Source organism: Bombus flavifrons, chromosome 12 (assembly GCF_040668555.2).
Source record: "Bombus flavifrons isolate JBK064 chromosome 12, iyBomFlav1_principal, whole genome shotgun sequence".
Taxonomy (NCBI): Eukaryota; Metazoa; Arthropoda; class Insecta; order Hymenoptera; family Apidae; genus Bombus; species Bombus flavifrons.
Window position 1 is genome coordinate 10,666,855 of NC_138453.1, and position 25,190 is coordinate 10,692,044.

A 25,190-nucleotide genomic window follows, 5' to 3' on the forward strand; every position below is an offset into this window, starting at 1 on the left:
GAAATCGATAAGGTTCGATAATGTTAGATTGCTCGGGAAGTTCATAGCGTCTCTTATTATAAATTTCGATCGAACAACGAAACGTTCGAACAAACGCTGACTCTTACGATTAATTGAACATCGAGGAAAATTGAGGAGAAACATCGGCAGGTTTCTTTTACGACTGGTGTATTTATTCGTAAAAAGAAAGATACGTGCCGCCGCTAAATTTTTAATAAATGATTTAATTTTACGGTTAGACGAATTCATAAGAGAGCGTTACCTTTAGTCGTCAATTTGCCATTAATTTGTACGTTTTAATAAGATTCACAGAGCGTCGCGACGAATCTATCAAGACATTCGGGTGGTATTTTTCAACCGCAGCGCATGTACTATCATTTTTCTTTCTTCTGAAGGTTAACTTCGGGTAACTAAAGATACTACGATTAAAAAGAAGATATCTAGAAAGTAAAGAAAGATTTTTGGAAGCATTTCAACAAAAACGTCGAGCAACGCTGCTCTTATTTTCTTATTCTTCCATGCGGCATTAAATGAAGGGATTCGCTAATCGTCAAGCCGCGCATCTAAACATCCCGAGAAATGTGAAAAAAGAGATGGCTTTGTGCCATGATATTTGTAAATTTGCTAACCAGTTTTTCCAATACAGAGATAGCGATGTTTTAAAGCTCGTTTAAAAATTAGCGAGAGAACTACTTTTTCGTGCCATTTCCTTTCCTCTTCTCTCTCTCTCTCTCTCTCTCTCTCTCTCTCTCTCTCTCTCTCTCTCTCTCTCTCTCTCCTCTTTAATTTCACGCAAATTCAACGGTTACATCGCTTTCGTACTGGGAAAGTAGAGTCAATTTCTAAATTATCAACAGAGAGCGATAGTACAACGTCTAATATTTCAATGATAACGTAAAACCTTCTGCTCTCTCTCTCTCTCTCTCTCTATCTATCTATCTATCTATTTCTATCTCTATCTCTATTGGCCAGGAATTTCTTGAGTGTTTCGGGTATTTTGGTGACCTAATTCGAAATTTCGCAAATTTCCGATTGTGTCGTCTAATTTCATCGAAGCTGCGATATGGTATCGAAAAGTGGACTCTCGTCGAACCTCGTAACTTCGATTTCCTTAATCCGAATAATTTACGAAGTAACATCTGACCGGGGGAGCGTGTGTAGTGTACGTTTTATTATTATCAGAGTCGATCGCACGTTAGAACGCAGACGATGAAAATCTTGCTTCGGCCAAGTTAAGGATTACGACGGTCGCGGGGTGTTTCGCGGGACTAACTAGAGGGTGGCGCAAGAGTGTGGAGCGCGCAGACGAGAACGGAGGCGGGGCACTCATGTTTATATGCATTGTATTGCTAAAACCCTTTTAACCGAATTACATTTAGCGATTCTAGTGCCGCTTTCCCGGCTCTCTCTCTCTCTCTCTCTCTCTCTCTCTCTCTCTTTCTCTTTCTCTCTCCTACTCCGAGTTTGCCAGTGGCCGTCGTCACCCCTCATGCGCTTTTCACTCTCAACTCCCAACCTTCGACTCTCTATTTCTGTCCTTTTCGTTCGCACGACAAAGAGGACGAATGACGACGACGACGACGACGACGACGACGACGACGACGACATTGCGCTAGCTCCGGTGTAGTAGGAAGTCGTGGTGGGGTTGGAAAACCAATGGGGCAGGATTCCGAGACTTGGAACGGCATCCCTGAATTCTTGATTCTCTTGGTAAACAAGTGCTTAGGTGATTCACTGCTTGTTCGCTCCTATCGGCCGTCGTTTGTTTCTAGACGCCATTGCGTTTTGCGATTCTACCTCGTTTTCCGGTCTAATGGCTTTCCGTGACTAACGGTGGATAAGGTCGCTCGGCAACTCTCGTTCCTATTTCTATTTATCTTTTATTTCCTCTTCTTTCTTACATTCGCCCCTGCGCCTTACTTTCTATCCCTAAGTCCATAATGTTTCGTAAAAGAAACGAATAGTATCGCGCAATTTAGTCGCTACGTTAATTAAACCGCGCGGGTAATGTTACCGACGTCCTTCGAATACTCCGACAGATGAGAAAACGCATATTTAGTCGAAAAATCAAACGAAACGAGACTTACGCCTCCACCTGTAGCCTTCGTATATAACTTAACCTATCCACTAAATATATGAGAAAACAAGTTCGTAAAGTATTAAAAATCTGATAGAGAGAAAGAGAGAGGTCAAAACATAACAGGGTTACTAAAAATTATGTATTGGAAATTTCAATGCAGCAGATCTATGTATTCTCGTTGATGAATAAAGATCGTGGTGTAAAATGATCGTATGACTGACGAAGGAATAATCGCGCGAGCGATGACGGGAAATCGAAGATCCGACTCGTCTCGTTCGCGGATCTCGCGACGGATTCCATCATTAGCGCTAACAAGGTTGGCCCAAGGCTACAAAGGGGACTTCACCCTTCGTCGGACTAACCTCTAGGTATACATACACACGCGTGCAAACACGTGTAGAGATGAACACGAATAGAGAGAGTATATGAGAGCATACACACCCCCGAGTTGTAGCTTGGTCCCTCTTTGAGACAAGAGGGGATAATAAGATCTACGACAATCAACTCAAGAACGACGATGCCAGGAGACAAGAGAGAGAGAGAGAGAGAGAGAAAGAGAGTGAGAGCATCACGAGATGCGACCTATTGGATGAGCTGCGAGGTGATATTTGTCACGTGATATTCACATTTCACTTTACCGTGAACCGGCTATTTATCGATCAATCGAGGTGTCGAGAACAAAAGTGAGCGCCATACGAGCCACATTTTTACCGAACGCGAGATTAATCGAATCATGGAACTGAAGTGTCGATAAAGTTGAAGTAAAATAAAAGTTAAAATAAGTGCGATTGAATTTAAATTGGCGAAATCTTGACTCGCGCGTTTCTGATTTTCAATTCGTACGACAAAACCGAGAACATGATGAGAAACGAGAGAAAGATAAAAAGGAGAGGCAAGTAATGAGTACGAAGGCTGCGTATTGTGTATAAAGCGAACAAACACCAAGAAGGGATAGCACTAAAGGAACGGAACAAGTACTCGCTTTACTTATAGTACAGTGGGAAATTGGAAGGAGCTAACCGCATCGTAATCAATGTAAAATGGCGTCGGAAACATAGAAGGAGGAACGAGAACCGCCTTCTGAAATAGCACCGCTGTTTATTAGATTATCGTTGATCTTGTACAGAAAATACCAAAAAATTTTCCAAATCAACGAAGCATCGTTTGCTCGAGTATTTTAAGAAACAGATTTTACGTTAACTGATATTTTATATTGTACTACAGAGGAGACTACAGAGGAAGAACATGATATATGTACATATAATTTATTTAAAAGTTACGTATATAAAATTTACACGGTTTACCGAAATAAATAATAACTTTCAGATGAATCAGTTTCGCGCCTTAAGGTAGGGCTTTTGGACTTTACTTATCAAAAACTGTCGTATATTATAAAGAACGATATTAAAAATTCGGTGTACCGCAAAACGAAGTTATTGACATCGATAAATTTTCTTTTCAAAAGTTTAATAAAGATCTTTCCGTGAAACTGTGTATGTATGCACATATTGATTTTATCTTGACAATTGAGTTGAATATAGTTTCCTATATTCACCGCAGTAAATCGCAGAGGGCGCGAATAACACTCCAATTCTTTACAGAGTCGATATTACAGATATTCTCTATTTTATCCTTCGTTGATAACAACTGAGTTTTATTGCTTTTTCTACATGTTGGTCGGTATATTATCATTTAAGTAGTTAGATAGAAGATTAAAGATATAGGAATAGGCAAGGTGCTAGTTGTTACGAGTGATAATAGATGTCGCCGTAATACTGTGTTTTATTCAATAGATAAATCTATTTATGCAATTGAAATATGATTTGTAATTCAACGTGTTTCTCACTTCTCAAGTGTGTACTTCGGTATCTGGATAGAAATATTGTCATCTTATAAAAACAGGTATGTAGTATCTAGATTTTATATGATGTATACACCATATTTTAACATTATTCGCTGATTGTTATTATGTATTTGAAATTTTGTTACAGTTTTCAAGAAGCGTTTTTAATAATTGTTTTGCCAGATTATACGTTATATGACAAAAGTCACTTTGTTGTTGAATTAATTACTTCTAGGATAAATGAAAGTGGAAGGTAACTGTGTCATTATGTATTGCTCTTTAACATAGAAAATGAGGACAGAGGGAAAGATAGTCATTTTGGGTTCACAAGGTAAATTCAGCGTAATAATAAACATTTTACATTTTTCATTTTCTTTCGTTCTATATTTCGTGTCTATACCTATATACGTTCATTTCTCGAAACCATGTATAACCTTGTATAGCCTTATTAAAGAATATTTAGGTTAGTCTATCGTTTACATTGATATGCTCAAACTACTTTGTAATACCTCCTAATTCTAATTTGTAATTTTTCAGGTGTCGGTAAGACAAGCATGATCATGCGTTATATTGGGAAAACATACAACGGTCAGGTGAATCCTACAATTGGAGCATCGTTTTTTAATTGCAAGTTAAATGTACAAGATACAGGAATAATGCTACGGGTACAACGATAAATATAAAATTATTTCTCTTTGTTCTCCATGTTTCTATTTGTTAGAACACGTTAAATAGCTTTCGATGTTGCTTAAGAATTTGTATAAACACTTTCAAGACAAAATACATTATAATATACTGAATTTTCAAAGATATCTTTATTACATTATTAGAGTTGAATACTGCATGGCTTTATTTGTTTTATGGGATATAGATTTGGGACACAGCAGGACAAGAAAGGTTCAGATCAATGGCACCAATGTACTATCGAAATGCTAATGCAGCTATATTGGTATTTGATTTAACTCAGTACAATACGTTTGCAGCAATGAAACGATGGGTGACAGAACTTCGAAGAAACGTGGAAGAAGCTCTGGTATTAGCAGTAATCGGAAACAAATCGGATTTAATAGAAAATCGGCAAGTCAATGCAGAGGAGGGTAGACTTTATGCTACGAAAATTGGTGCAAGCTATCATGAAACGTCGGTTCTTCAAGGCGAAGGCATTGATAATGTATTCTTAACCGTTGCCAGAGGTCTCCTTGGATTATCTTCAACTGACCATAATTCTACACCAATAAGAGTATACGAATCGACAAACTTAGATCCTAACGATATAGACATATTATGTACACCGATTATCGAGGAAAGTCCTCAACACCTTACTATCGCTCACGGAATGCAAGAGAAACCTTATGCCTGTTGCTAGCATTCTTCTGATTCCTTATCTCAATGATTTTATGAACATGGAATGATATGTTCGTTGTAATTATTCCTCGATAACGATTTAAGATAAGATCACAACCTTTTCTGTTGTGCATAAATACGTATACGAATCAATGCGCAGATTCTTATTTTTGGTTTAAAGAAATATATGCCATTTGTAAATTTTTCTATAACTATGCCTTTCTTATATAACTAATATTTTTAATACATTTTTAATAAAAATAAAAAATATTTGATGCTCTTTATGACACATTGAGTACTTCTGATATGATATATGTGATATTACTCATAACGATATCAAATAATTATGATATTTGAAATGAAATTAAAAATGTAATTATTTCTTTCTTCGTTCAACGAGTTGCGGGTATAAAATTTATTAATGTAATTTAGTACTAATCATGGTAGTTAGTATGTATCACGTTAGTGTACATAATGAAACAAATAGAGGAATTTTGTGCTCATAAGCACAGAATGATAGTGGTAAGGTGAGTCATTCCCTCTTTGGGCCAGGCTTCGCGAAGCGTAACGCATCCCAGCTTTGTTTATGTTTAACTCGTCTCACTTCCGTTACATAAGCATTTCTTTAGTACAGTACCTTCGGTTATGCCGTTATGCCTCAGATAGTTCATAGTAATGATGATTCACTGCATAAGGAATTCGTTTGAGAGATTCCGTTAAATGTGGTAATCGTTTAAAGCGATTGAAATTGTATGGCTCATTTGGTGCAACGATGCCGTGACTTAAGAATATTGATTTTTGGAAAAACAAGTGTGAACTTGAAAACAAATTTTACAAGAAATTATTTTTATCATAAGTAAGTAAATTTCGTCTTTTCCAAAGCTCTACGGTCATTACAATGTTATTAATGAAATCTGAAAACGTTTTGTATAAGATACATAATATATTTATAAAAAGTTTCTATAAGCGTTGAAATACTTTTGTGAGCCGCTGTATATCAGAGGATAAATTTAATCAATTACATAAATCCTGCATCCTTAATTTCATTTCAGGTATGTACCTGCAGCGTAAAGTTGTATTGTGCGAGTAACCCAATTAGCGGCGTTCATTCTGCGCGACCAAGTCGCGTGAATAAACGCGAGAAGAAAGGAGCGCGTTATTTGAACATCGTGATGTACATGTAACCAGGAGAACAATGTGCCGCAAGTGCACATTGAAAGAGTTTCTTCGTGTCTATGAGTAGAGATCTACAACAGAAGAAGGAGAAGCAACGGGCAGAGAAACGTTTCTAACGTAATAGCGGCTTTGGAGAACACTCTTTACATTTTGTATAAGAGAGCATTACTGTTCGTTAGTATTCTCAGTCAAGTTTAGATCGTTGAATGTTACAGAAACCTAACTAGAAAACTATCTCATTTCGATTAAAGTATCTAGTGTAAGATGTATGGCCGCGTTATCGATAATGTCATTACGTTTTGTAATAATAGTGAATCCGGTTATTTGCCGTTCTAACCGATCGAATCTTTATTTGATTAATCTTTCGACTAAAAATATAAGCAAATTATAATCATTCGTTAGACCGATGCTAAAATGTTTAGACCGGGTTGTATATCTTTGCCACTCGTGTTCCAAATTTTCAGTATTTTTCAACAATGCTCACATACTCTGTGTCTCACAATTGATAATCGTTTAACACCTACCGGGAATGGTAATTCGTATAGTAAAACGTATTCGTAGAAAATGTGTTTCTGTTATAAATATCGTAACGATAAAAATAGATCTTTTGATTTAGATTGTTTTACAAGGATATCCATTGGTTCTAAGTTACCCGAAATGGACATCGCGTCACGAACTAATGCCATGAGTTTAACGGAATGTGAAAAAAATTGTTTAGGAAAGAAGCATGATTGCAATGCGTTTTCATTTGGGTACGGGATATTGTCGATATCGCGAAAAAATTGTTTAAATCAACGTAACATTTTACCGAGCCACCGTGGCATTTTACCAATCGATACTATGTTCCCTTTCTTTCACTTTCTTTTTCTTTCTAGCGTTGGTGTAAAGGGTAACAGTACCTGTCTAATTAGCCGACAGATACCGGCATTAGAAAATTTAGAAACCGATCAGGAGTACGATGTTTACGCGAAAAAACGACGAGACTCGATATGGTGCGATTTTGACCGTTTCTATAAAAGTTTCGTACGCGAAGATGAAAATCGTTCAACGAAAGCAAATAAGCTTATTAGTAAAGGATCCATTATAAATAATGATAATCCTTTCTCAAAATTAATACCAGAACCAATTTCGGTATTAGCACCACATAATACGTTAACATCTTCAAGGTAATTCCCTTTTTATTTCCATCTTTACTTTTAACGATAGAAAATCATATTCACAATTGGCAAAGAAAATATCCACAGTTTAGTGATCAGTAATCTACAGTGCATCGAACGTAACAATTTAAAGAAATCATGTAAAATGATATATTTCTGAAATTTCAAGAAACAAAAATAGCATGACGAATCATGGACGTATCGGTAGCTATGGTTTGCTTATTAGTCACGATCAACGATTTCTTTCCGAGGACAATAACCGTAGTGTTCTGGATATTATTGGAAACAAAAATAAAGAAACATCGCCCACACCTTTCGGTAAGTTGCAATATTTTATGCCCCACTATATATATACACTGCATAAATACATTACTAATAAATACATTTTTGATAGCGTAATTACGCAACTATCGTTACTATGATTTTTAAACATTTCTATTTTATGTGATGATAATTGATCAATATAAAGAAACGTGTTATAAAGTTACTATTTTCTTAGAAGCGATGGCTCATCGACAAAAAAATACTGAATGTATATGTAAATGACCAATTTTTTCGAATCATACTACAATTAGAATGATCGAGCTAGCTGAAATAATAGCATCTTGTATCCTTGACGTATCTCGAAGGACGTAAATAATAGAGCTTGCTTAGTTTTAAAGTGACATAATTTTAATGTATGAAAAATTAATAGTAAATTGATAATGAAACAAAATGGCAAGTAATGGCAAGTAAAAAGTATCTTCCACGTAGAATTCTAACGTATTGAATACAGACTCTATCAACAATTATAATACAATTTTAAAATTCGATAAATAAAATTAAAGCAATTCAATATCATAGCATACGACTAACTTCTTCTATTTGATGAACGAAACATGAATATGTGAATTTATATAAATATTCGCAGTGCAATAATAAAGCAACTAGAAGATAGAAGCAGTGAGAAGCATTCAATTTGTAATAAATATCAATAGATGCCTCGATACTTACGGTCCTCGCTGTATTTGTGAAGACAATCGTTGTATTTGCATATTAAGAAACCAATTCTTCCAAACAACCTTTAGCAATCATCATGATGTCCCTCCTCCAACGTGCGAATATTTCCTCCCACTATTACATCCGAAGCACTCACTTTTCTATAAAACCATGCTGGACTTCAATTTCATTATTACTTTTTACACGTTTTGGTGTTTCCATCGTATATAATTTTACACATGTTCGGTATCTCTTGAAGGGTGTAGTGTTCTCCGTTGATACTCAATAATACTGTTAATACATAATAAATGTAGCTCGATATAGTTAGAAGAAGTTGAAGAAGATTTATGAAGGAAGTATGATCACGAAAATTAATATTTTTGTGTTTGTTACGAAAATCATCGTGGCAAAAAATACAACGACATTAATTGTTTCGATTAAGAAAAGAGAGGCTTTCTGAATTGGCTGTGTCGGTTTTTATAATTAAAGAAACAGAAGCAGATATGTTCACAAAATCGTGGTTTTGGAGTCTCTTTATCTCACTGCTTCTTCTTCGGACGATTCATAGTTCAACGATCTCGAAGAGAAGTAATAACGATGATTTTGCACGTAAGTTTACAATGATACAACAGGATTATCCAAATCCTAATGCTAGGATTTTACATATTCATTTATTAGTAAATATTACGCAAATGTTCTCGTATTACGATCTGTTAATGTTGCATGTGATATAGATGTATGTATAGCTTACAATTGGATAAATATGTTTCAAAAATTTAGTTATAATTTGTCATCGAAAGCTGCTACCTGGCAAGAAAATGATGGGATTATTCATCGAGCGTATCGTCAATTGTGAAAATCTACAGGATTGTTGTCGAGCATGTGATTACGAAAAGACTTTTGTGTGTAAAGGTTTTAATCATAGGTATGTGAAAATGTCTCTATATACGCTATCGCTCTAAAGTAGACAGACAATTGCTTATTTTTGACAAGATGCATTTTAATTACAAAATTAGAGATAAATCGAGGTACAATGATTTTATTTTTTATAATCATCGTAGCTGCGTGCGATAGAACATTGTAGTGTTATTGAATTGGTTTTTAAAAAACTATATGCGATAACAAAATTCAACTATGAATTGTAATATAATTTTCCCGTAATTTGAAGACGTAGGACCGATAATTCAAAGTGCACATGCGAATTGACATCAACACCATATTTTCGCATGGATACCGATGAAGATTTCTCAATTGATTCTTATTACGATTATTACGAGAAGGTTGACAATTGCCCTTTCTCAGCATGGCATGATAACGGTATACCACGTTGGAAAAGCTATGTAAAAAGTTCTCGAGAAAATAGTCAAAACACATGGTTGGACCGTGAAAATGCGAATAAAGATATCGTGCACACAGATCATTCGATCTATAAAGAGAATTATCCGCTATATCGCGAATCAGCTTATGATTTTTCAAATGGTCTCGCACGATCTGGCAAACCATTTCATCACGAACAGCCTCATGGTAAATAATTCTATTTAGATTATAATACGATACGATTACGATGTAATTGGAGGAGAGTAGTGATATAAGACAGAGTACACAAACGAAACAATAATCTATCATATTTTTCTCATTATTAATGAAAATACTACTTTTATTTCAAACGAAATAGGTTTTACGTCTCGTTATCATGATTTGAATTGGAATCGCAACTGGAAAGAATCGGAGTCTCGCAATCCCGATATCATTAACGACGATACCTTTGTCAATTCTCGCATTGATTACGATAAAGGATATTTTGACGCAAAATTGCCACGTTTTCCCAATTCACGATTAGACCATCCTCTGACACAGGAATATTCCATTCCTAACGAGAACGAGCAATTTTATGGGAAATTGTACAATTACGGCAGTGCATTCGGCTATAATGATAATTACGTGTCCGTTCCAAAAGAACCATATTATGAAAAACACGAGACATCACAAATGACACGAAAATGTTCAGTGAAAGCTGCCTCAGGTTCAAAATTAACCAGAAGCGTCTTACGAAAGACTTGCGCGGCACACGATTTTGAACAATGCGAAGAGTTTTGTACCAATGAAACAAGTTTCTCTTGCGAAAGCTTTGCTTATAGGTAAGCGAAAGAATAGAAGAATTTTTACCTAAGGGTTGGACATTTTTTATTTGAAATAAATATAACGCCAAATAATGATTAAATAAATCAAATAATAAATGATTTAATAAATATTGAATAACACGAGAAATTTGTAAATACGATAATTGATCAAATACTTTCGCAAATCACTGCGTGTTTAGCTGCTTTTGTCGCATCGAACGTTAAAATTCAACAACTCCGTCGTAGTTGAACATCAGTGACCTCGTTCTCACTAGAGAACGTCGAGGTCACCTTTCGAATTATGTTATGTTATTAATTTTATTCTATGTTTTTATATAGATGCAACGTGGCAACCACGAATCCTACTGATAACTGTTTACTAAGCGATCGTTCCTATCAGGATCTAAATTTTTACACGGATCTTGAACCAAATCGCGATTACGATACCTACGTGTTAACGTCAGATGCTAAGAACTGCTACTTAAAAAAGTCAACAAATCGATATCCTTTGGAAGAATGTTTCTCGAGGATCAGAAGTGGATTTACCATGCCGATGGATGTCATGAAGAAATCGATATTTGTTAATGATTTTGGAGAATGTCAATTTGCGTGCACCACGTCGCAAGAATTTGTTTGTAGAAGCTTCGTTTTCAAATATGCGATGGACAATCACAAAGTGTACAGTCATGAACGCGTATCACCTAACTGTTTCTTAAGCGATTGGCCGGCAGAAGAAATAAATCCTATCGATATGCCAGATATGGATGGTGCTGAGTTGTATGAAAGAAATACATTATCTTATGGTTGCGAAACGCATCCTTCGTCCCTATCAAATTCGAATGCAATTACTCCGTACGACAAGGGATCGTCTCAATCGCACATGGACGAACTTTGTTATTCTGAATATCATAGACCATGCAAATTAATGTCTCACGCAGTGATTTCCTCGATGCGAGCTGTTACAAAACAGGATTGCCGCCGAAGGTGTTCGACGATGAGAAACACCGGTGTGGTACCTTGTATGTCGTTTAATTACATGTGAGTACTTCACTTTCGGTGAGTATTAATATGTAGTCTGCGAATGCTTATGCATTTAGGGGAAATTGAAAAATGCGAGAATACACAGAATGAGAAATCATTCTTTGCCCGGTTATAGCACGGTTACAGTGACATCCGCTATAAAATATCCAAAATATAGTAATCATAATAACATTTAGTAGGCGAAATAAATCTTTGCTTGGATTCCATTTCTTGAGTCGTGCCCATAAAACCAGGCACACATAATAATTTGCATAAACATCCGCAATCTATTAGTATAGGTATGTATAGTGTTGAAAAAGTATCGTACAATAATGATTAATTTCATTCGTAGCATTACTATCGATAATACACGGAGTAACTGTTTTTTAAGCGACATATCAATACGAGATTTAAGACCAAATCTGGACTATGTTCACGATAATGATCACACATTATATACATGGAAAGATTTTGATCCATATTGTGGTTTAATCGCGAATGCTTTCAATACGACAAATGCACCAACATTTGAAAATCACGATCAATCACATCCTCCTGAGTTCGGTTATCCGAATGCTCAAAGAACACCCGAGAGCGAAATACATCACCCTCATGAGCCAGCTTCCTATCATCCCACTCGATGGAAAAATAAATTTCGGCCTGATGAACACGATTACAAACATAAGTTAGCTAGTGGAGACAACGCATCCCCTCTTGAACCTGGTACTTTCGAATATGGACTTAACTTTTTCCATTGTAAGTATTTCGATAACCTTATGTTGTCAAAGGCAACATTCTGAATCATGTTTTCTTATACATAATCGCTGGTCCTCGCTTTCAAGTATTGGAAAAAATTTCAGTTACTTATTATTCTTAGTATAGATGAAAAAGGAAAACCAATGAGTTATAGGTTGAACTACATTAACATCGCTATCTATTAATTTTATTTGAATAGCAACAAACCAGCTTCCTCCATCTCGACGTTATACGGTAAACGGTTCTCCTTGCAAAAACGGCACCGTCTGTCAACGAAATGACATCACTGGATTCTGGTCTTGTGAAATTGAAAATGAATATGGTAATTGGGATTACTGCTGCGAACCTAGTCATCAATGTGGATTTTCACAAGGATATCATCATCCTTGGTACGATTAATATCGGTTGAGTTAATTCCATTTTATTTCCATATTTTTTCGTTTTCTATCATTAATCGTAAACCGTATGTATTATAATCCAAATTTTAAAAGTTATAGTACAAAAGTTCTCTAATAAAAATATGACAGTCTGGTAATAAATAAATAACTAATTAAACAATCTTGTAGGTGTTATGTGGGTCCCAACGAAGATCAATGGAGACCTTGTAGCGAAACATATTATCCATATCATTTTGCAGTGGATCATACAAGTTATCGCCAATCACCATTATATACCGCTCGTCATTGGCCAGTAATTTACTTCCACGAAACATCGCCACCAAACTGTTCTACCAATAATCCTAACGTTAAGGAGTCATGGAAACTACAGTGATAGAATCTTCCAATAAAAAAAAAAACTTATCCTCATTGCCGTTTTCGCATACAACATGTACAGTGTCTTCTTTCTTTATCCATTGTCAGAATTTCCTTTAGGTGATAATAACAATTATTTTCTCTTCAAATAACAATTTCGAGATAGAAATATACTTTATGAATATTATATATTTCCACCGCAATTCCGTTGAATTAATAAATGGATAATTACCAAGTACATAACATATATTTGTTAAGATGATACTAGTAGACTTATAAAAAAATACAGAGTAGTACACAGAATCTACCCAGGTAAATAACCCTAATTAATTTCAAAGAAAATAACTAAAATATTCCGTGACTTGGGCAAACAGTTTCTTATTATGTATATGTATGTATACTGTATACATATAACCTGATATAATCATGTGTATAAGATTTAATGACAATTCTCCTACTTTCGTATTTCAATTAATGTCGAAAAGATAATTACAATTTATTATGAGTCGTAGTAGTATCTAAGTAATAAATTTATCTGAATAATTTATGCTAAAGGTTTGGTTTTAATTTAACAAGTATATATGTATGTACTTACTTACTTATGTAAATACGTATGTACTCTGCATAAACATTAACCATAGGAAATTGAAAATTTGATACGCCAACTAGTGACAGCAAAACTAAACTACTGAGAGTAGGTCGAGTATCCAGTATCCATATTATTTCATATGATCATCAATGTTTAAATGGATACGTTGTGAAAAACGAGTGCTTTTAAATTCATTTCATGCTTTTAAATTGATCAGTGTAATAAGAATCACATAGTTATTTAAGCAGTTATAAAAATTAAAATGGAATTTTCTGCCAGAAAAAATAAAAGTAAAGTATATTGCTGTGTGTACGGTTGTAACAGTCGTGCATGTAAACATGACACTGTCCGTTTTTATCATTTTCCCCGTGAAAATGAAAACTTAGTTAAATTAAAAAACAAATTAAATAAAGAGGAAATTATTGACCGCTTCAGTGCATGGGTGAAAGTTCTAAAAATGGGCAAGAGTGTATCATCGTCTATGAGAGTATGCTCATTACATTTCACAAAGGAAGATTTTATCCCATCAAGTAAGTATTATTGTAATTATATATAGAGTTGGACATAAAATTTACGATTTTTTAAAAGTCGTGTCAGGAATTTACCAACATTTTTTCTTCTACCATAGATAGTCGCATACGTCGTTTAAAAAACACAGCAATCCCATCAGTCAACCTCCCGAGTTCTTCAATTAATACACAGTTTAGTAAGTACATCAACAGATACATAAAAGATTAAATAGAACAGCTCATAAAGAACATTTTTTTAATTAAAAAGATTCTTAATTGTTAGAAGCTGGCGATTATTTAGAATATAGATAAATCAGCTAATTTAAATAAATGAACAGAAAGACCAAAGGACCTACGTTCAGTAGTTTGCCATCTTACCACCAGAGCATGGTCATATAAATAGGTCTCGACACTCGCTAGGGAAAATCGTCCGAAAATTGAGTTATGAAAAATCAACATGGAAGACAACAAGAGTTCTCGTTCTTGCGAGACAGATAGAAGTGAATAGAGTGTCCTGTTTCTATTTAAGACACTTATAACATGTCATGTATAACGCAGAATATAAACCTTCGTCTTCCATGTTGATTTTACACGACTCGATTTTTGGACGATTTCTTTTATGTTTTTAGTATACGAGTGTCAACACTTGTCTATATGATTGGTGCACTGAAATCTAAGCCACGCCTCCATTAAGTTTCCCATCCGTCACAGAGGTCGCCGGTGTTGCTCGTAACTTATATTTTCGCCATTGTGATTCTATCCATTATCTGGTTATCTTCAGATAGTCGCTGCCTTAATCATTATTATGTTATCGTTATCACCTTTGTTAATACAACAGCATTGAACGTGTTGTGCAGTGCTGTTCATCATTGCCACTGGTTTCATTATGGCGACGCCGGTGACGCCGCCATCATAGTTCATTTTTGAGTCGATCGGATGGTATCACATAAACGAAGTTACATGTATAGAAAACCCAGCAACAGTTCACTCATTATTTTAGTATGAAACCCATTTTAGTCTGAAAAGTGTGAAGGTATTGTTAACATTCCTTGCGGAAAAGCAGGCAAAAACATACAGTAAAATTTTACTGAAGTTAAATATATGTTACTCCCTGTAGGCAGTTCTGCACATTGTCAAAAAATTGTTCATACCACAAAAATGCCGAAAACACGACTGATTACGCGTTCAATAACGAACAGTCGACCACCTCATATGACTTTAAATTTGGAGTGTTCAGAAGAGCCTCTCAGCGAAGCACAGTTAGTGTTACGATTAGAACTCAAAGAAAATTATGACAGAGTATGTTTTATTTGTTTTCTTTAAACAATTCTCTTTTTTTTTTTTTAATTTTGTATGGTAGATTCAATTTTCCTCTAATTTATTCACTTATGTACCTGTAGGTTGCTGCCACCCTGGAGGAATTGGTTAAAGATCATGGAGGTAAATTGGTATGCCAAGCAGGCAATGTCAACGGTTATCAATATACATTGTAGGTATCATTTTCTACATAGATGTTATCTTTTTGCAATTGCTGCTCTTTTAGCAAACTCAGTGTTTGTATCTTCTCGTATACCAGGCCTTCAAATCCTGCTCAAGCAACGGTTAAAAATAATTCACAACCTATTGTCAATGTAGTAAGTGTTATGGATATTATAAACAATATATATATGTATTATACAATTATCATTATGTCTTTAAGAAGTGATATTGATTACAGAATCAAAATAAAAACCAATCTATTAAATTGAATGTATTAAATAATGCAAATGGATCTCAGGGTAACATACAATTGGTTGTGGATTCACGAATGGGAGTTATTCTTGGATCTGTTGCTCAACCTCAAGGTAAATAATTGTTTATGATTGTTTATTGTGCATATACAATAAACCAATAGTAACAAGTAATAAGTTTTAGGAACTTCTATGACCAATGTTTCATCAGGTTCAGTCTCTACTTCAACATTAACACCAAATTCAACATCCACATCTACAGCTACAACTATATCTACTATTGCACATTCTCAAACAGAAAATGTATAAAAGTTTCTCATTACTTTATTAAGCTCTAACAAGTTCTATTTTGAAGAAAACTTATTTTTTCTTTTTTACTCTTTTTTGCAGTATAAGTATACTCGTTCCGGACGCAGAACAAAAGTGCTCGAAGTACAGCAATCCGATATAATAGAGGAAGTATGTTATGCGTAAATATCGTTTCACTACCAGATTTTTTTTCTTTTTTTTTTTTGTTGAACTGATCCCATCTTACTCTAATCATATAGCCCACGCTAGTACCTCGTGGAAAACAGAAATTAGGATGCTCGACACATGTTGTTACACCAAGTAAGTTCCATTTGATCACTTTGAAATATACCTTCAGTAAGATATAAAGCGTCTATAAATTTGCTATATGCTAATTACGTACGCTAGACACATAGCTTCTGCAAATTAAATTTAATGTTTTAGCTACAACCAGCCCGCAAGGTGTTACTAATCTCAGAATAAAAACTGTAAGTAAACAACAGGTTACACCGACAGTGTCATCAACATCAGCTACGATAAATACGACTACAGGAACGGTATCACCAACGATAACGGTGTCGGCAACAACAACAAAACTGGCTATTGCAAAACCAACTGAGCATACAAGTATTGGTGGAATATCAGTTGGAAAAAGTGCAGGTTAGAGAAAGAATTTATGTGGAATTAAACGCTTTATGATTGTCATGTTGATTGCTGTGTATTGACTGGGAAATCGAATTGATGTTAGAGATAATTTATTTGCAGTCAATGTAGTAGACAAATAGAATTTTTCTGCTTTAATTCCAATAATCTTTCACTTTAGCTTGCGACCAAATTGACGAATCGAAGAAGAATCTTCCAGACGGAAAGGAAGTAACTTTTAACAAAATAAACGGAGGCAGAACATTTCCTTCGTTGGTCATCGTAGCTAGACCGAATCTTCGTACAAAGGATATCGCGCCAATAGTAGCTCAGAAAGAAAGATCGGAGTTAGGTACCTATTAACATGGGTGTGATTATCGGTTGCCATCCTTTTCTTTATATAAATTATTAATGTACGTTTCAGATTTGAAAGTCAAGAGCGTACTCATGTACTCGGCTACAAAGTTTGCTGAATGGTTGATACAGCAAGGGTTGGTAAAGTCTGAACAATTTTGTACGCAACATAATAATAATTATCAGAGGAAGTTGAAATTAGGAATGTATAGTGATCCCGGTACATTTCCATATTCGGGAGGATACGTTTGGATTTCAGAATGTTGTCCAGATCGTTTTGTTTCCCTCTTTTCCGGTTCAATTTTTCAGGGTGCTACATATACACCTACCATTCTTTTAAAATTAATTTATCATTGGGCATGCCAAACAAATGTTCAAAATGTTACTTCCTGGGTAAAGGTATCAAATGTATATGTGAAAAATTTTTATACACATTTACGTAGTGTTTGTACTGCCGCAATTTGCGATAAATTTCGTAAAATGGGAGGTAAAAATTCCGTGATACAAGTTGGTGTAATTAGTTTAGGTACAACATCGCAGGACGGAAATTTACGACAAGTTAAAGTCGAAGTGCTTGGTGTATTGCATTATGCCACACTTGATTTAAGATTAAGAGCATGTGATCCGGTGCAAGATGGTGATAGGTCGTATAAACGACGGTTCAATAATATTTTACACCCACTGAAGGAGTGGGTACACCCGGATACGAAAATTATGACCGACTTCACCGTTGATAAAAGCACTCTTGAAGAAATGGGTTTTAATCATGTTACACAGTCAGCATTTTCTGATCAGGGTCCTCGAAATTTTATGAGCAATTATCACATTATGGAATATTTAAGAAAAATTGTCCCGAGAATGTTTCAAAATACTCTTAGTTTGCTTAGTAGACAAATGATACAACAATTTTTGGACGAATTAGTATGGAGAGAAATGTACGGAACGACTGCTGCCCGAGCATTTGACAACATTATCGAACATATCGCAGAGCAAACTGGAATCGAGTCAAACGAATGTCTCATAGATCGTTTGAATAAGATAGCTGCTAATCCGTTTCATAACTGGTCTTACTCAAATACAAATTCACCACCATTGACACCGCTTATGACGATAAATAAAGAAGAATTTTTTTCGGGCTGCGAAGTTTTGATCCCAAGTAGTAGCAATATGAAACAACAAGAAACATTGCCTTCCGTTCAAACAACGAAACCTGGTCCGAAGAGGGGACGAAAGAGAAATCCAACAATAGCCATTAGCCCAGATCCAGAGGTGAAAAAAGCCATCTACGATTCAAAAGGCATCAGAGAAATAGATAAGGAATGTAAAAATGATCAGGTACAGTTGCAAGAATTTTACTATGCTACTATGGAAGGTGATAAAACTCTTCTTTTAAAGGAACATAAAAGTTCTCTATATTTTAAATGCTTTCTTTGCGCTGCAATATTGCGTTCAAATACAGATGTAATGGAACACACTATTGGCCATGTGCCACCACAAGTACCCGGACAATCAAATTCTCCTGTATGCCGGTATTGTTGCACTGCATTTTCATCTCAACATCAGATGATTACACACGTTACGGAATCACACAGCACTTTTGGTCATTCTGACAGTGACATGGTTGTTTGCGCCATTTGTGAACAAAAATTCGGGAACGCTGGTCTTCTAATTAACCACTTATCGTCGATGCATTGTCCTTCAGAGATGCCTTACCGATGCGAAATTTGCGGTTATCGTACTTCCAGTCATAAAGACGCTATTGATCATTTCTATCGTGGTCACGAAAAGGGCGAAGGGTTACAGTGTCCTTATTGTTTGAAAATAATAGATTTTGCAAAAGAAGGCAACCCCAATGTTACCAGCGTTCACGCATTCTTATTACATATGCAAAGACATGTTATCAGAAGGGAACAAGGTCGTGGAAATAAATGTTCCAGATGTTGTCTTTGGTTTAATCAGAAAAGTTCATTAAAAAGACATCAAAGGGAATTGCATGACTCTGTGTCTAGTACAAAGGTTGTTCCGTATTCAGTTAGTAATAACGGAATAATGATTTCAAAACAACGATTTCAAAATAGACGATTTGAAATCGATAGTCCAGTTACGGAATTACCACACGATGAAAGAGTTAAAAAATGGATCACTGGTCCAATTACGGTGAACGTTCCAATTGAACATCTATCCTGTAAAGAATGCGAAGAGGATATAGATGAACAAGATCATTATCCAGGTGAACAAATATGCCAATTGTGTCGCTACGTAACTTGTTGTTGGCGTGCGTTTAAGGAACATCAACAACAAATTCATAACGAACGACCGATGACCAGTTTGGTAGTTCCTTCTCCTCTTATTAATATTCCATTAAATAAAAAGATGCGATGTTCATGTGGTTATGCAACAACCGATGGAAATCAATTAGCCACACATTTGATTAAATGTAACAAAGTGTCTGGCTACCCGGTTGAGGATACAGCACCATCCGGAATGTTAAACAGTTTAGGTTTGGTACCAAAAAATAACTCAGATGAAATAGATATTGACATTAAAAGGACTAATTTACTATAAAATAAAATGAAGTGAAGTACAAGTTTTTGAATTAATTAGGCGTTGTAGATGCTAAGTTGTATAACTGTTTAGAGAATTATCCAATATTTCAAATCGTTCTAAGTTACATCTGTGTAATTAGTGCAAGATAACAAGTTACTTGAATAAGAATGTTATAAAATATAATAAAATGGAAGTGAATCTTATAAATCGGGTCGATATTATATCATGTATTGATACATTCATTTTCACTTTTATTGCTTACTTTCATATTCTGTTATTTCAATTAAAGAAACCATAAAATAACCATGAATAGGAATTTCACTCATCATATTGTTACTAAAAATCTTCAATGAACATAATTTAAATCACCAACACTTCATATACGCCATGCAATCTGTATTGTTTGGGAACATTGCTAATAATACTACAATAATAATACAATAACACAATCATTGAATTATGTTGTATCAATATTATTAATACGATTATATTGCTGAGTTGTACCTTTATATGAAATAATAAATTATTATTACACGAGAAGATACTACAAGTTTAAAACATGTATCTAAGTATATAATTCTTTATATAGTAGTGTTTGCGTAGCTACAAAAACTTGATATTTTATTGTTGTAGCTATTTGGAAAAATATATTCCAGGAATTTATTTCTTCGACTTTCTAGACTTTCAATAGGTTTCAAGTTTCGAGTTAAAGTGAAAAGCGCTGGGTATAAGTAAGATACAGAGAAAAGTTTGTTTAATATACATAATGCAGAGTTTCGAGGTCACCTATCACAATGAAGCTAGTTACAGGAACGGACTGGTGAGGATATGGAGCTTCTGCTAAGTGGGGACTCGAGCACTACTTTGGACATTGTATATACAAAGGTATACATATAAAAGTTAATTTTTTCTTTAATTCTTCTGATATAGAACGAAGTACAAAATTTATGCATTTTTCTAAAGTTTTATTTAGCAAGAGTGTTTTCGGTAATTCCACAATAATAAATGTAACATACATGTATCTCCACGTAATCAACTATATCAATACAGTATACAATACTACTTAATAGAACGCAGAGAGTTTCATTTTCAATTGAAAATTCAAGATAAATCGTAAACTATTTGCGTTAACGTATACTAATTCATTATTCTGTACTTATCTATATTTCTAGCAAGCTATTAACACTTTTTTTACGTCATTTAACGTCATCTATTATCAAGTCAACACTAAAGAAAGCATTTACTAAAACAAACTCCACAATGTTAATTGATTCGGGTTACCAAAGATTATAATTATAATTACAATCATTGCCATTAGAAATATTATTTAAATACCTAAACATAATAAAGCAAAAAGAAAATATCGACCTAGTTACAGTTACAACGATCGCTACCAGTGTGTAATTGATTGTTTTAGTAAACATTTTAACGAAATATTTTAAATATTATAAATATATCTTTTAATTGGGATTATGTTTAGAATTATGTTTGCACATCTCATTACAGATACAGAATGATATCAAAGTTTCATAAATTGTATCACAAGTTGATGCTTTATTTGAACTAATCTTTATTGGGAAAGTAATGAATTTGTATACATCATGTAAAAAATACAAGTTAGACAAAAATTAATTATTTAAGACAAACCAAACACTAGTTGCGCATCGTTACATGTATAAAATATCTGTATATGTGTATATAGAACAATAATACTTACAAATGATTTTAAAAATGTATAATAATACAGAATAAAACGCGGTAAAATCCAATTTGATACAATTAACATTGAGATTTATTAGTAGTAAATTTCTTTTATAATTTGACGTTTCATAGGTTTATGTAACTTTTAAGCCTTGATACCGTCAAATTTTTTACGTGGGAAGCTTCGTCAGCTGTTCATATGATCTTAACATTGTATTCAAGAGAATGAATCGACATTTCCGCCCACAACCTGTTATGTTGGCGATCTACATATACCCGACTATCAGTTTCGGTTTGTTCTGTATTTCTTCGTTTTTCTCCGTACATCTTCATGTCTCTCTCGCTCTCACACTCATTCTCCCTATCTCTCTCTCTCTCTCTCTCTCTCCCTATATATATATATATATATGTACGTACGTATACATATAAAGATATTTCTCTTAAATTTAACGCCAAGGTGTATAGTGCTGGAAATGTTATTTTTGACATATTTTACATACTTTACATCTTTTGAAGTCATTAGTTTCTAATACAATAATTTATTTTATGATCATAGCGAATTGCGAAATGAAAATTTTGAATTTTTATATATTTTTTCGTTAAATCCTAAACTTGTGATTTTTCTTAGTAGTAAATAACATAAACTAGCAAAGAAAATAGAAAAGAAAGAAATTCCGTTTACTATTTAAGACCTTTGGATTGTAATTTATTTTCCGTTCCGATGGTTGTAGAACGTATACGTCTCCGTTTATGTACTTGTTAGCCCCTGTAATTGAGAAAAAGGCAAAAAAGAAAAAAAAGTATAGAAAAACGATAAGAGTTACTTGGAAATAGCAAAGCTTAGAAGCTTAGATCGACAAAAAATGGACTGGTTAAAGTGATAATATTTACGCAAAAACAAAAACAAAAAAAAAAAAATACCTGTGCGTTAAATTTGAAAGAGAAGTCGAGCTTCTGGTTGACTACTCGATGGCATAGATCATGTAGAGATTGCCAGCATCACTGCCTGGTGGTACCAAGGAGTGAGTCGGCGGTAGTACAGTGAAGCCCAAAAACATGAAGGTACGAACCAGCATTGCTAAACCATAACAACAAAGTGTTTTAGACGAGAAACTTTTCTCCTCATAATCATTTTCATTGGAGTCAAAGAACGGTTGACGACAAGTACCTCGATCCGCTCTGTCTTTACGCAGACAAATGATGATATTTGTACATCGTAATGTTTCTTCAGCGTATTCCAGGAGAGACACGAAACCTTCTTTCGAACCTTCGGGTAAAAGGCAGCTTGGCACGCGAATATAAAGACAATGACGCCATACTACAGTTTCCCATTCAACGGATGTGCTTTCCGTCAAATGTAGAGTAAATGTCAAGCGTAATGATTCGCTATTTCGCACAGCTTTCAATAATTCATCCTCCTAGAAACATGATTGGAATTATACATATAAACCTTATAAACAAATACAGAGAAAATTTAAATATAGAAAATATAATACTTTAAATAGTATAATGATATAGAAAAATATTTTCATCCAATATAATAATTGTAAATACGCACTTGAACAATGTGGGAGCTCACAGAGAGCTGACTCTGCTTGATCCCCACGCCGCGGCTCTCTGTGTTGACTGTAGATACAGACAATGCGGCATGGGGCACATCAGGACCACCACAGAGGCCCCACACCCAACGTTATACAATAATGTTGTTGGAATCTAGAGCCTTCCTCTAAACTTTCGTCCATATATTTACTTGACATGTCACTGTAATTCCATATATTCCGTCAATTCATATTTTATATACCTAAAGTATGTATCAGTTATAAAACTTTATTTGTCAATTAAATTTTATTGTGCCCACGATTAGTTATGTTATCATTATTGTCTGATATACTTTTATTACAATAATGTCTGAGTAATTAAATTTCCTTTTTTTAATTATCTATCAGGTTATTTATATTTTTAAGTATTTTATCTTTCTTTGTATGTGGCGCGTAATGTATTAGATAAGGTATTCATGGAAAATCATAGAATTTCGAACTCAAACATATTAATAAAACCGGTTGATATGAAATTGACAAATATATCATAAATTGAAATTAATTATAGAATAGTTCAAAGAAGCTAACAAACACATGATTAATGTTAGCGATAGAGAATATTTTTCAACATATATATATATATATATAGCATTTCTCGATAATGAAGTGAACTTATTGAGGAAGATAATTATGATTAAGACTTTGTATGCTTAGATACGCTTGTAAATTTAGATATCACTGTTTATACAGTACATGCAGATAAGTACATTCGTTATCAACGAATTTCTACTAAGTACATTCAAATTTATCTTTGTACGATTGTGAAACGAGGAAAAAGACGAGATTAAAATTGCATTGTGGATATTTTTGTTCAGACTGCTAATTATATAAAAACTGAATATGCATTTTCATGAAGATTCGTAGTGACTCATTTCGTCTTCCCGTTCGGTTTTATATGATTGGTTATCGCTCGCACCGTAATAAAAATAACGCAATTGTCACCGTGGAAAATTGATGATTTCACATTTGTTACTTAATGCTTGAAAGAAGTAATTAATTACTATATATTTTATTTATATCGTTACAGTAAAATTAGTTTGTTTTGACAACTATTTTCTTTCAACTATGATTTAATATTGAAAGTATGATTATATCATGATTTTATTCCACACATGCCAACTTCTAGACTACAATAAGAATTATGTAAGAAATCTCTATGCTTTGTCTATATATTACACATATACATCTAATGTACGATTATTTCCGTTTCAGTATAACAGTTTGTATTATATATATACGATATTGCTAATTAGTAAAAACTGCTGTAATATCAATGCAAACTCGATATTTATTCTTATGAAAAGGAATTTATTCGGTCGAAATAAAGTAGTAATAAAATTTGTTTATTAGATTTTTGTGCTTTACATGTAGAGAAGAAACAGCTGACACGTACAATGTGTCGACGCATACGCGCCGATTCTACGTCACGCGATGGATGTTCACGATTCACGTGGCAGCGTATTATATTATGGAAATAATACTTTCAAAAAATTATAGGTCGTGTTAAGATTTCATTATCATTTTATTTTCCCACCATTAATTTTAATTAGTTTGTATTTGTTCTATCAAATCACTTTACTCCAAAATATTATATCTCTTTAATGTATAATTTTGTTTATAAGTATTCCTAGCATACAAGGGAATATAACAGTGATTATAAAATACATTATAAATCCGAAGATTTTTACTATTATCAAGATAAATGATAGAATTGAAAGGTAATGTGAATTATTAATGCGTTGTTTGCATATTTCTGAAGTACCTCTGATGAAATCTTTATTCATGAAAGAAAATAATGATTTTCGACATTTGCTATTAATATAGCTTTTATAAGAAGTATTTTGGTTGAAGAAAAATTGTAAGGATAACATAAATTCCAATAAATAGAATATAAGATGGCGATGATCAAGCAAAGGCAGAAATGGCGCAGTAGTCGCACGGCACTTACCAATTGCTGGATATTAAACTTGGCATTATTATGCCTTTTTTAGTACTTCCACAATTAC

The 25,190-nt window shown here is 34.1% G+C and overlaps 3 protein-coding genes across 4 annotated transcripts; 2 read left to right on the plus strand and 1 right to left on the minus strand.

The window, feature by feature from the left end:
- Positions 1-3,843: 3,843 nt before the first annotated feature.
- Positions 3,844-5,556, plus strand: LOC138185777 (ras-related protein Rab-22A). 2 transcript variants are annotated; one of them, XM_069124966.1, is made up of 4 exons: positions 3,844-3,982; positions 4,072-4,254; positions 4,461-4,588; positions 4,795-5,556. In XM_069124966.1, the coding sequence occupies exons 2-4, from the start codon at positions 4,215-4,217 to the stop codon at positions 5,287-5,289; spliced, it is 663 nt and encodes a 220-aa protein (XP_068981067.1). In that variant the 5' UTR covers positions 3,844-3,982; positions 4,072-4,214; the 3' UTR covers positions 5,290-5,556. The 2 variants fall into 2 exon arrangements, with proteins under 2 accessions (XP_068981067.1, XP_068981068.1); XM_069124967.1 differs by having other exon boundaries at positions 3,858-3,982; positions 4,159-4,254.
- A 670-nt stretch (positions 5,557-6,226) lies between these two features.
- Positions 6,227-20,425, plus strand: row (relative of woc). The gene is made up of 23 exons (XM_069124914.1): positions 6,227-6,975; positions 7,060-7,609; positions 7,770-7,918; positions 9,359-9,503; positions 9,747-10,102; positions 10,254-10,716; positions 11,038-11,736; positions 12,071-12,474; positions 12,674-12,863; positions 13,041-13,241; positions 13,782-13,801; positions 14,061-14,345; positions 14,444-14,521; positions 15,442-15,623; positions 15,725-15,813; positions 15,901-15,958; positions 16,042-16,168; positions 16,239-16,357; positions 16,445-16,513; positions 16,603-16,663; positions 16,787-17,002; positions 17,166-17,336; positions 17,409-20,425. The coding sequence occupies exons 1-23, from the start codon at positions 6,858-6,860 to the stop codon at positions 19,901-19,903; spliced, it is 7,245 nt and encodes a 2,414-aa protein (XP_068981015.1). The 5' UTR covers positions 6,227-6,857; the 3' UTR covers positions 19,904-20,425.
- A 404-nt stretch (positions 20,426-20,829) lies between these two features.
- Positions 20,830-23,346, minus strand: Oda (Ornithine decarboxylase antizyme). The gene is given in 5 exon segments (XM_069124968.1): positions 20,830-22,352; positions 22,508-22,664; positions 22,755-23,004; positions 23,145-23,246; positions 23,248-23,346. Coding segments are annotated over 4 exon segments (564 nt in total). The 5' UTR covers positions 23,344-23,346; the 3' UTR covers positions 20,830-22,352; positions 22,508-22,548.
- Between the last annotated feature and the right edge of the window lie 1,844 nt (positions 23,347-25,190).